At 31.7% G+C, this 12,893-nt stretch overlaps 1 protein-coding gene across 1 annotated transcript; it reads right to left on the bottom strand.

Annotated features, from left to right (window-relative positions):
* Positions 1-5,223: 5,223 nt before the first annotated feature.
* Positions 5,224-8,874, bottom strand: LOC120336312 (uncharacterized). The gene is made up of 9 exons (XM_078110287.1): positions 8,794-8,874; positions 8,479-8,661; positions 8,025-8,232; positions 7,750-7,849; positions 7,275-7,415; positions 6,980-7,123; positions 6,717-6,817; positions 6,369-6,587; positions 5,224-5,956 (listed from the first exon to the last, which is right to left on the bottom strand). The coding sequence occupies exons 1-9, from the start codon at positions 8,794-8,796 to the stop codon at positions 5,874-5,876; spliced, it is 1,182 nt and encodes a 393-aa protein (XP_077966413.1). The 5' UTR covers positions 8,797-8,874; the 3' UTR covers positions 5,224-5,873.
* Positions 8,875-12,893: the final 4,019 nt, after the last annotated feature.

Below are 12,893 nucleotides of genomic sequence, written 5' to 3'. Positions count from 1 at the left end.
ACAAAATTATTTTGTTTAGGAGTTTAATGCTCAACTAATGTTCACAATAGTTCATCTTTATTACTCAAAAACCCCTTATTTTACTCAGATTCTGTACAAATATCCAAACTCTAAATTGCTAATTAAATCGAGTATTGAAACGTCCAATTCGGAAAAATTATTAAAATTCTAAGTCAAGCCTTGCCACTGTACAATCAAGGCACTAATCAAGTTGAATGCGTGCCGGTCATAGTAATTGCTACAAACAACAGTAATGTAAATGATATCTTCGCGTCAACACGACCCATATATAGCTATAGCAGTAACTATCTATCGAACTTTCGCCATGCAACATTTATATTCGTTGCAAATCGTAATTCATCAAAGCCTTTTTGCTATTTGTTTTGAGGGCTTTAAGCATAGTCGAGTACAAGTCTATTTGTTTCAATTACTCATATAAAACTACGCGTTTAGCAATTTTTGTTAACTCTAACTAAAACTAGCTCAAGTGTTTTTCTTATGCCAAAGTAAATCATTTGTAATTCTACAGACTAGTCGACTAATCTGATACCACTTTGCTACTAACCTTGTATGAGGTGAATGTAAAAATAAACTCCGATACATACCTTGAGCCCTCACAGCCTTTAATATTGACACAAATACAATGATACATGTCCAAGTTATCTTCGCCATTGTTAAATTTACACTAATTTGCATATAATCGTAATCTTCAGTCAAGCATAACAGAAAAATTGTAAGTACAATATATATTTTTTTTAAATACACAAACTAAAGAGATCATTGTTAGTTTTTTAAGGCAACTTTTTTATGCTTTCTAATTGGGGTTTGTAACATCCTAACGCTTCACCAAAATGAGCTGGCCGTTCAAAATGTATTCGAGCATCTTCAAGAAGCAGCAAAACATTTTTTCCGGTCATTCGAGAGAGTGCAATAAGGTTTGTTTCACGTTAATCAGTATTTCATAAAGTTTTTATTGACACTGAAATTTATTGTTCCAGATAATATTTCTTATAAAAAAATTTCTTATGTTTAATGATTGAATTATATGAACCGAGCCCCCGTGAAATTACTGCTTTTCAAAAAAAGGGCAATGTGTATCCTGGTTCATTGAGACAAAATCAGATGTTCAGTTCAAGCAAAACTACAGTAATAGGTATGGAAAACACCCATTCTCACGTTCTTCAGTTCGTTTATGGCACAAGAAATTTATGGGGACAGGGACAGTATTCAATGTAAGGAGGAGTGGGCGACCGAGAACATATGAAAAAAACATCGAGCGTGTAGGGCAAGCGGTTCAACGTTTCCCTATAAAGTCCAACCGTACTGCTGCCATACAATTGAAATTACCGAGTTCAACCGTGCACAAAGTCCTAAAACAAGAATTTATGATTGTATGCTTACAAAGTGCAAATGTTACAGGTACTTCAGCCAAACGACATACCAGCAGCGAAAAGAATTTGCAGTGAACATGCTGCTTCGTGCAACTAATGATGCCCATATACAAGTGTATCAAATAGAGTAATGGTAATTTTAATTAAATGTTTAGAAGTATATAAAATGTGTCAATGAAAACTTTAGGAAATACTGAATAACATAAAACAATCGCCGTTGCCATATCTCATCATCTCACTTTGTATTATTTTTTTTTAATTGTAAAGAGACTTCATGTACATTCTGTATATAAATTTATATTTGATAATTTAATTTAGTATATGGTTTCTAAGGCATAAAATTGCTAGTTTGGTATCTTTACTAATTGCTGGAGAATCCTGTACGACAGATAATATTATATTGAAAAATAAGCTCTGATATAGTATTTGAACGGAAAATATGTATTTTCTACAATGTGCTAAAATAAATACAGTTGTATGGGTTATAGAGATACAGAAATATCTTGCTAAAATTTGGTAATTGATGATATTTATTTTACTCTAATTCAAAGCAATTCAAATCAAATAATGATACTAATATATGAAGGATTGTTTTGAATAGAAGAGTAATTACCAATTTATTAAAATATCTGCTGTACAAAACATACCTGCATCTGCTTTGAATGGATTGAACAATTACCTTCTCAACATTTTATTTTTTATTAAATAATGTTATCCTCATGGATAATATTAAACTAATTTTCACTCTCAAAATTACATCCATATTATTATCAATTTATATTTACTTTGTGTAGTTGCTTTCAAATACCTTACGATTCACTGTTTGAAAAAAGGTTCGAATAGCCCCATGTATTACAATGTGATTTTGATTCTTGCAGCATGAAATCTATAGCAACCTATACATCTTCAATCATATGTGTTCCTAAAAATTCAACTCATTTAACGTAGACAGAGATAAAGAGAAATATCCAATTCATAAAATCTTTTAAACTTTGAAATACGAATCTTTTACTGTACTACAGTCAAACGTTACTGACGGTGTTTAACTTTTATACTGCACTCATACTGTTTGATACAATAAAGAATGGAGGTTCCGGAATTTACATTGCTAAGTGAAACACATCGATCGGTAAATAATAAATATTTGCTCAAGGTTTACTGTGTAATTTTCGTATTGTGTATATCTTTATCTTTTTACCGATACAAAATCTCAATGGTGAACACTAAACTGCAATTTGTCGTTTGTAACATTTTATAAATTTGAAGTTTATTTTTGTTATAGTTTGTTATAGTTAAGCAATATGAATCTAATTAACTCATTCAATCAACATATATATATATTTAAACTGAGAAAATACGAAGCAATATTGAGGATGAAAAAATATGATAATCTTAAATAAGTGTGATAAACAAATTATTCTGAATATCCGAATGGGATTTCGTTAAATTTCTACTCAAGCTATCCACGGCTGCTAATACAAATTCTCCTTTTCGTCGATGAAGTTATAGAATATATATAAATATTTTTCAAGCCCTTCATCGCCACCGTGCGCATGTATGTATTTTGATGACTGACAATTGTTCAATTAATTAAATACAATCAGGAGAGAAGCCATATTAATATTTCACATGATGATGTATCTCACATGTTGATACTAGCATAAATTACCACTCAAAGATTTTCGGTTTAGTATATATTTTCTTTTTTTGACTTTCAATTATATACCCTCAAGTACACCAGAGAATGAAATATTGCACAGTTAATATTGATTTCAGATTGCTAAGAACTTGAACAAAATTTCTCATTTTGTTATACATTAAATTTTGCTACAGTATGTCCACTGCTACCAGTCCACTGTATTTGTAATTCATTACATGCGGAAAAATAATTTCCAAATAGAGTTTATAATAAGTAATACGTATGTCTTAAGTTTCTTCTCAATGCGTGTAACGCAGGGTGGCCCAAGGTTGCAAGATTAACGGGCCGCAAACAATTTTTAAGAGGCCTTGCTGGCCGCAATCGGGAAAACCCCGATGTGATCATATTACTGTGATTTTAGTGACTTTTAATTATATCAAAGAATGAAAATACCGTTATTGTTATGTTGCATGATTGGCGTTTCTATATTTTAATGAAGAAATATAAAGCACAAACAAAATAACGAAGCAATTTATTGTTTCTTGCTTTGGTTTTCTTCTTCAGATCTGCGTTTCGTCACTGCTGCCCCCTGCACCTTCTCATCACGCCCACAGTTATATGAAAGTAGTAGGCAACTAATGAAATATTGTTCGTACTTAGATGAAATAGTTCAATTTGATATTTTAATGGAAGTAAACTCAGAATGATAATAAACTAAATTTTCTCCGTAATTGTGAAATAAATGGGTATAATCTGATTCAAATTACTAATCACAATTTTATAAATTATGAATGATTCACAAACTTTTTTTAAGAAATTAAAGTATAAGTATTGCGGTATTGATAAAAATCCCATGTCCTAGAAGTTTCAATTTTAAAGAGCTTTATTATTTTACTGACCGATTAAATCGTTTATATTACAATTGCTAGTAAAAGAATGTTGAAACTCCGTGTTTATTTTGTTACAACACATTTTTATGCAAAGTAAGATTTGCTCAAATGGCGCACTCGTGGAGTCATTGAACTGATTGAACTAATTTCAGCTGTTAAATTGGAAGCAAGCAGTCGCATACTGATAAAAATCTATCCACGAAATCTCATATGACGATATTTGTTACAAGTTTTTATGTATCAGTATATTTTTCTCTGAACGTTATGAATGAGATTTGTCAACTTCCCTTTCAATTGCGTTTTACTACGATACGTTTAATATCTTGTTGGGAATTTTTAAATAAAACCGACTCGAGCTTTATAACCGGTCAACAAATTGTTTTATATTGCCCATTTACCACCAATGTTCTTTAGTTTAAGTCTCTGTGTTACAAGTTTCAACGAGCCTGCTAATTCTTCACGTCACTACTTTAGTATGAAAGGTAATGCTATTTCATGTGCGTATTTTGTTCTTTAAGTATGGATGCTATTAATATTTATGCATGATAGCCTACTTAAAGCTAATGGAAAGCGAGTCTATATTAGAATGAAAGAGTATATAAAGAGAAATTGCAAGAATATGATCGCGGTGACCGATTAACGAGAATATCGGTCAGAGACCGGTGGTTTCGATCCATGACCTTATAGTGACACCGCCCGTCTCATCACTAATTTATTAATACCTCGCTAACTAAACGACATAATTCATCCAAAATCAATAGGCTTCTGCATGATGAATGCACATTCAAAATTTGGAGCAGATTCAACCACGCCTTCGTGAGATATTGCGTGCATCTAACAAACAAACAGACAGACAAACAGACAAATACCTATCAACATACTTACCGATCTAAAGATCGATAAGTAATAACCTACCGTTTACCTATGCACAATCTGGAGTTATAAATGTAAAATTAGCAGTCCATCAATCGACTGCTCGTCTCAGTGTTCAGGATTTATACATTTCAACGTTCTAACTTACTATCAGTTCATGTAATGAAATGCCATATAACGAAGACTACAATTGATTACAACTTATCTCACTTGTACTCCATTACGCTAAATATTCAATATATACTGGCGCCTACATTTTCGAAGCATGATCCTATAACAAGGATCTTTTATTATCAACATATAATGAATTTCATTCACTTCTGTGGAGTTCGTATAACAATTCATGGAAAATAATATTATAAACTTGACATTATCTTAACCAATATCCACCACCACGATATTGAATTTTCAACAAAATATAACTTAGAGGCGTTTATTGCATACTCGAGGCATTTTTGTAACAATTCGTCAATATGACCATGGAACAGAATGTCAAAACCGAGAATATTTTAAATTTAAATTGTTGAACTGTTTTTGTTTACAATTAGTGTATAGTGAAGTATCCGTTGCATAGTTACCTTATTTCGTTCCCTAGAAAAATAGAATACTTATTATTATTATAACATTGAAAATACATAAATGAATTGATTTGAATAAATCCTTATAGGGGTTGATAAAAAAAAATTCTTATATTGAAAAAAATATATATCCAATTATTGAATAATATTGTATTTAATATTCATACCATATTTTTCAAAAACCACAAATTTTGTTGTAATTATGCATAATTAATAAAGCGAATGAGAAGAACTAGAACAAACATCATTGGACAAATTAATGCCGACCAAGAAACAAAATTTAAAGTTCTTTAGCCAAAATAGGTTTTATGAATTTATAATTCAAAATTGAACCTCATTTTAACAATATTTTTGCTGCTTTACAATCTAAAATTTTCCTATATTTAAAATTCGGTTGCTCAAGCAAATGTATGCTAACACAAATATTGTTCAAGTGAACTTCATAAAATATATAATTGTTTGATATAAGTTTCAGCCACATATTAAAATTATCAGAAGAACTTCAAGCATCATCCGTATCTTGATTCTGCAAAACAACATTTTCATTTCCAACTCCAGGTATTGTAGAATATATATGTTGTTGATCTGTAAATATAAGTTTTGTTGCTAACGTTTACCTGAATAGTTCGTGAAATTATATGATTTTCCATGTGTCATTTAAAAACAAATATAATTTTGAATTTTTGAAACTGTGTATAAATATAAATCAAATTTTTGTGTATTTGTTAGCTTTTGCAGTATAGCAATATTTGAATAAAATATTTTTAATTTTTATTTTAGTTCAGTAATGAATTAATTTCTAAAATCTAAGACAAATATTTCCTATTCATTTACACATAAATAGTGGTATCGTACATAATACTTTTGTCTGAATAACAAATGATCTACATTTGGAATTCAACATTGTAAAATCCACAAATTTCACAGAAACGTGATGTCATTTCATTTATATTTATTGTATAGATTAATATATATATAAATAATTTTTGTATCATACCTGTATCCTTATTTTTTACTGATGATATATTGTGATTTCCAGCTGTTTGATACCCCGTAGTTTCATGAAGGTCGTTATGATCCCTTGAGGTACTCTTTGAACGTGTCGACGATTCTCTATTTTCAGATTGGTGGCGACGCTTCGTGTAGAAAATTGCACCAACCACTAGAGTAGCTAGAACAATTATACCAACCACAACACCAGCTATCCATGCCATATCTGTAATAAATAAATTAGATGTTACAATTATTTATATTTAGTATAAAAGCAACTAGTGGATTAAATTAGTAAATGATACGATTGAAGGTTTTTCACAATTTTTTATTGTAAGAGTATAATCAATGGCACCTGTTCCTGGATTAGAATTCCCATTTTCAAATTCTATTACAAAGCTTTGTTGAAACAATACCATTTCTTCTCCATTTGGACTTGTAGTTACAACGTAAGTACTGGAATAGAAATTTAAGTGACTATTTTATCACTATATACAAGTGTCTTTTTATGTCGTTTTATACATATTCCTTCCCCAGATTAATAATATACATTTTTAAATACTCAAAAGTACGCTCCATCTGCATTTGTTGATAACTAAGTCAGATATATGACATTACCTATAAATGTTTCCCATTTGAAGTGGCCAGTTTTTCGCACCATAATAATTAATGTTATTTTTCTTGTCGGTTTCCGCGACATCACAGTCACTGACAGTTTCGTCGCCGAATTTCACAGTTACTGATTCTTCTGAAAACTCAGATCTGCATATAGAGTGATAAATATTTGAGCATAAACATGAATGTATATAGAATTAAATTTGAAATAAAGAATCTTAGACTTCAATATTATTTTAATAATGTATAAGGAATTCTGAAAAAATATTTTATGTTATTATTGCTACCAAAGTCTAACCTTCTTATCGCTACAGCTAAATATTCTTCCCCATTTGGAGTTTCATCTTTCAATGCTGCTGTAGATACTTCTCGAAGTTTAACAATATCGAATATTTCATTGGTATCAATGGGTCCATTTTTGACAACGACGAATACGCAACTGAAAAATTAAATAACTTTCGGTGCTCCAGAAGTATGAGCACCAAGATGACGTACAACTTGAACTCTAACCTGGTACACATGCTATGTTCAGGTTGTGTGCCATCTTGGTGCACATACTTTGGGAGCACCATATTTTCTATATATCTATGGCTCTTATCAACTTGACGTCATGTATAAACCTCTTCCCTTTGTTTATTGTCGTTTACAATATCAGGTTAAAACAGGTACATGAACTCATGGTTTATTTTTCTTGTTCGATTGAACCTATATAATTATTACGATTTAATTGGAATATATGATAGTTAAGATTCCAACGAATTGAGTTTCATTACCTTATGGGCCCGTTAATTTCATTTGGTAATATTATTTCCATGTCTTTAGTTGAACCTGGAGTTTCGTCAAGTAAATTGGGCTCTTTAACATATTCGGGAGCTGAAACGAAATGAAATTTTGAATGATTAGTAAAAACGTAAGTATATTTAGTTGTAACAAGAATTGTTTTAGTATTGAATAGTTTCAAATAGTTCAAATTATGAGTACTAATCTGAAAAATATATAAATAAGAGTAGGACTTAATATTACGGGAAACAAAATTCCTCAATCGTACCTTCACTCCCAGTAATGCATTCGCCTGTCACAAATGTTTTAGGTCCAGATCCAGCACATGAAACGGCTGAAACATCGAAGTTGTAAATGCGGTTCGGCTCCGCCTTTAGATTATATGTTAATTTGGGCGGATTAACTGAACCTTCCCCATGTATTGTTGTGATGTCAGAACTGGGCGGTTTATGAACAAATGTTGCCTGATAATTCACCTATCATAAATGAAAATATTTACACCTTACAGACTTACACCTTTACCAAAATAAATAAAAAATTTATATTTCAACAAGTACCGGACGTAATACGGAATATGACTGATATATAATAAATTGTAAACATTCTAGACAATAATTCATTGTATGTAATTAATTTTTCATTTTTTTCGATTAACAGACGTCAAAACGTAAAATCCCATTAATAATTATCTCTAACGTCAATCAATAATACCTAATACTAACCTGAAACATACCAACATCTTCCTTTGATATGGATTCAGGCCAAGTCCAAGAAACTTCCCAATAATTAGTTTGGTAATTTTGTGAAACTGTTGCTGTGACTATCTTTCCAGGTAAACCAATTCCTGTGGTGGCGTTCGCGTTATCGCTTAGTTCTGCGATACAGTCAGTCGGGCAAGCAGTTATCTGAAGAGAACAAAGTATTTATACTCATTCTGTTGGAACCAGAATTTCTATATCTATATATTTATATATCTATATCTTATAAAAGAAGTATACAGTAATATAACTTTCTTAAAATCTTACTGTATTTCGTACCATAATATGGTATTGTGAATCCGGATACAAATCTTCGATGATCAAATTTTGGACATGGTTAATTTTCCATGCTTCTGATAAATTCAGGAAAATGATTTTATATCTGTATGTAAATGAGCTATCGTTATGGTAGGTTTAAACAAAATTATAGATAGGAATTGAAAAGGCAATAGTTCTCAAATATATATGCACATATTAGGGTTAGTTCGGATACCTATAATTTTCACTATCCGGATAACGGATATATCCGGGTATTCCGTATTTTAAATATACGGTTAACCGGATAGTTACTGCTGATTTTAGAGAACCGATTTCGCAGGATTTTCGCGGTGAATTGAACGAATAACACCACACAGTTCTGTTGTAAATATTCACATATGTATTATTTTTCTTGAATATGAATTATTGTGCATTTTAATATTGCATGTGTCAATAAATAATAATTTAAGCTCAGTAGTCGTACCGATGTACAGCGGAATAATAAAATGAAACATTTTTTGAAAATATTGTGTCCTAATTTTTTTTCCCCCAACTGCTAAGTTATTTTCCCTATTCAAATAATATGTAAAGATTTATATTATTTCTACTTTATTGTAAAGTTTTTTAAAAGTTTCTTTTTGTGTCTAGAGCCTCTTTTCTTTAAATTTCGACTCGTACTAAATTTTAGTGTCGCAGACTCACAATGATCATTTCTGATCATCCGCACCTTCCTATCAATTGCAATGAAATTTAATATTGTTATGTATAGTATTTTGTTTTCTATAATATTTGGTGATTTCTTGCACGACGAAATAAACTTTGTTAATATATACCACAAGAGCATACATATAAATGAAATCATGAACACAAAAAATCGTGCATTTCGAACATTTTATTTCGGTGAGAGAAGTATCCAAAAAACAGAATATAGGGGGAACAAATTCCGTGAAGTGTATAGGTAAATATAAGTCATTTGAACAAAAATTTTAATAACAAAGCAAATTGATGATTATGAAAAAACCGAAGTGGTCAGAAATTTCTTCTAATTTGAAAACTTCACTCATTTAACATGTCACTGTAAATATTCTCACGTTTGTACTATTTAGGCCACAACTTTAAATCTATTTCCATTCGAATACCTTTTAAACTAAATTAACATAGCCAAAACAATGCTGCGCCAGTTTTTGAACAACTTTACTTACCACCCTAAATGAGTAAACGAAAAACATGACACGATACAGAGTCTGTCACATTAAACTTTTCTGAAATATTATAGACCATTTTGCAAACAAATTTGTTTGTGAAAGTTCCATGAAAACCATAAATGTAATAACAGCCTTTCCTCCTCATTTTGAATTTTTCGAAAACGTCACTAATAAAGGCGGTCGAATTTTACAGGCTAATTGTATTATCATCGCCGATCGTTTTCTTCCGCATCGCGTTATTATTTGGGGAATTAACATCGGCATTATGCCAGTTTTGATTTGAAAAGAAGTTACATCCCGTGAAAAGTTACCCTTGTTGTAAATTCAGTAAATACGATTATTACGATTCAACAGCGCCTAAAATAGAGTCTTGTTTTATCTATCACTGGCTCATAAATCAAGAGTCGTGGTATTTTCGTTAGCATTCAATTCCTTATTGTCAGTCAAAAATGTGTGTTTCAGATCTACTCTCTTAACGATAGATAGATACGACGATAGATAACATACTGCGGCCATTTCAGTTCCGGGCGAAATAAAACAATTATCGGCGTTATATACCGACGAAACTGAACCCGACTTTTCTCCCGAAAATGTTGATATATAACTATAAGCTAATTAATATCTGCATTTATTGTACTAAATAAATTATACTCATTGGAATTGCAATAATAGCTCAAATTTGATGAATTTTCAAGATAGCAAAAATAGGAAATTGGATTTGTTCGTGCAGCTTACCATTTATTTTCATATCTAGAGTAGAAATGCTTTATTTTAAGGTAAGTCGGGCTCTTCTATACTGCAAATACGCAATAATCACATTTTTCTGCGTGTTTTGTGATGTAATACTATAGTCAAGTTCACTCCAGCATTACACGGATGACTAAAATATGCAGAGTGGTGTGGATATAAGTGAATATTATATGCTCTGAGAGATGTCATTGGCCACTCAACAAAAAATATAAAAAAAATCACTAATGCGCATATGCATTATTTATACTGCTCTATTATCCGGTTAACCGTTACAATAATATCCGGTTATCAGATAGCAAAATACCTCTTGGTTAATCGGTTATCCGGTTAACCGCTATCCGGATAATCCAACCCTAGCACATATACGAGGTAAGGCTAAAAAGAAACGGGACTGACGTCACAGATTGCGGTAATCAACACTTTTACAGTGTGGCGTAACATATGTTCTTTGTTTAACAGCTGTTTTGGAAAAACGGCGACTGAGACTTTGCAGATGTTGCGTGATGTTTATGGAGATTCTTCCATGTCCAGAACAAGAGTTTTTGAATGGCACAAGCGATTTGTGGAAGGCAGGGAGGATGTGGAGGATGATCCGAGGTCAGGGAGGTCTTGCACTTCCACTACTGATACCAACATCGAAAAGGTTTGGCAGTTGGTTCGCAGTGACCGTCGCTTAACAATTCGCGTCATTGCCAACGAAATTGGGATGGACAAAGAAACGGTCCGCACCATTTTGGTTTGACACTTTGGGAATGCGAAAGGTGTGTGCCAAAATGATGCCAAAGGCTCTTGAGTTGACTGAGGAGCAGAAAGCTCAACGATTGAATGCATGCCGAGTTCACATGCATTTTTCCAAGTTTGAGACAAAATTTAATGTTAATTCTTTGCTCAGTCGTCATTTTTTCACAGCATTTTTCTTTCAAAGGGAAATTTATCACATTCACTTATGGATCCTGAAAAGCAAAAATAATTGCGACATTGTGTCAAAACAGCTGTTAAACAAAGAACACATATTACGCCACACTGTAAAAGTGTTGATTACCGATGGTTAATCGTGTTGCGCAATCTGTGACGTCAGTCCCGTTTCATTTGCAGAATTACTGCAAATCAATCATAAATTAAATGCATGTGTATTACAGTTATGGTATAATTATTAGCATCAACATATTCAGCGCGTTGAATGGGTTGCAAGGGAATTCACGCGGTCAAAAATGTAGTTGTTAATGCTCCATTGAAACCTCTCTCAACTATGCGGCTTCCAGGTTACATTAATTTTTTCCATTGTTTGTACATGGCTCTCCACAGGCACTGATAATTTCTGGTGTTGCATATTCTGAAATATCGATAATACAGCTTTATGAAAACAAGTAATGAGTCAAGATACTTTGAAAATACTTGCCATACCAATTTTACATAAATTTCCGATGTATCCTTGAAGACAAATACATTCAAATATGATTTGAAGAATGGAATTGATTGACAAGTTCCACCACTTAAACACGAATTTGGTGAGTATTTTAAAAATATATGTATATTGAATATATTGTAAATAATCCATTAAATTCCAGTTATCTAACAAGATATCGTATCTTTCCTGGTGGCAGATGATATGATAGAAGATTTTAAAGTATTTTGTCTTCTCTCGTTTGTCACATGATATAGAAGCAATGTCTTAAATCCTTACTTTATACTTATAAATTGACTTTATGTATGTGACACAGTAACGTTTATTATGAAAATTAAGATTCTTTGCATACCGACATAGAAACAATAAATGAATCGTACAAATGCATTTTGACAACCATTTAATCAAACATGGCCCAGCATTGAAGCAAAATATAAAATAAACAAAATTCAATGTACCATTCAAACTGGGAATTATGACAAATACTAACGACATATTATTCAGCTATTTTACACCATTTTGGACGGTTATAGGAAAATTCGCCGCAGGAAATTTCCCCGTATGAAATCTCGCCGTAGTAAATTTCGCAGCGTAAGAAATATCGCCTCAAGAGCATTTCGCTGTAAAACAAGTATTTGTGTTAAAAACATTTAGGTTTTTGACGATTTTTTGTTATTTAAGAGCATGTTCAAACCTTAACCCTATAAATCTAACAGTTTTTATCACAAATACTTGTTTTACAGCAAAATGCTTTTGCAGCA

The sequence above is a fragment of the Styela clava genome, chromosome 2, assembly GCF_964204865.1.
Source record: "Styela clava chromosome 2, kaStyClav1.hap1.2, whole genome shotgun sequence".
Classification (NCBI taxonomy): domain Eukaryota; kingdom Metazoa; phylum Chordata; class Ascidiacea; order Stolidobranchia; family Styelidae; genus Styela; species Styela clava.
Note: the sequence above shows the minus strand (reverse complement) of the source record. Positions and strands in the feature narration are given on the sequence as shown.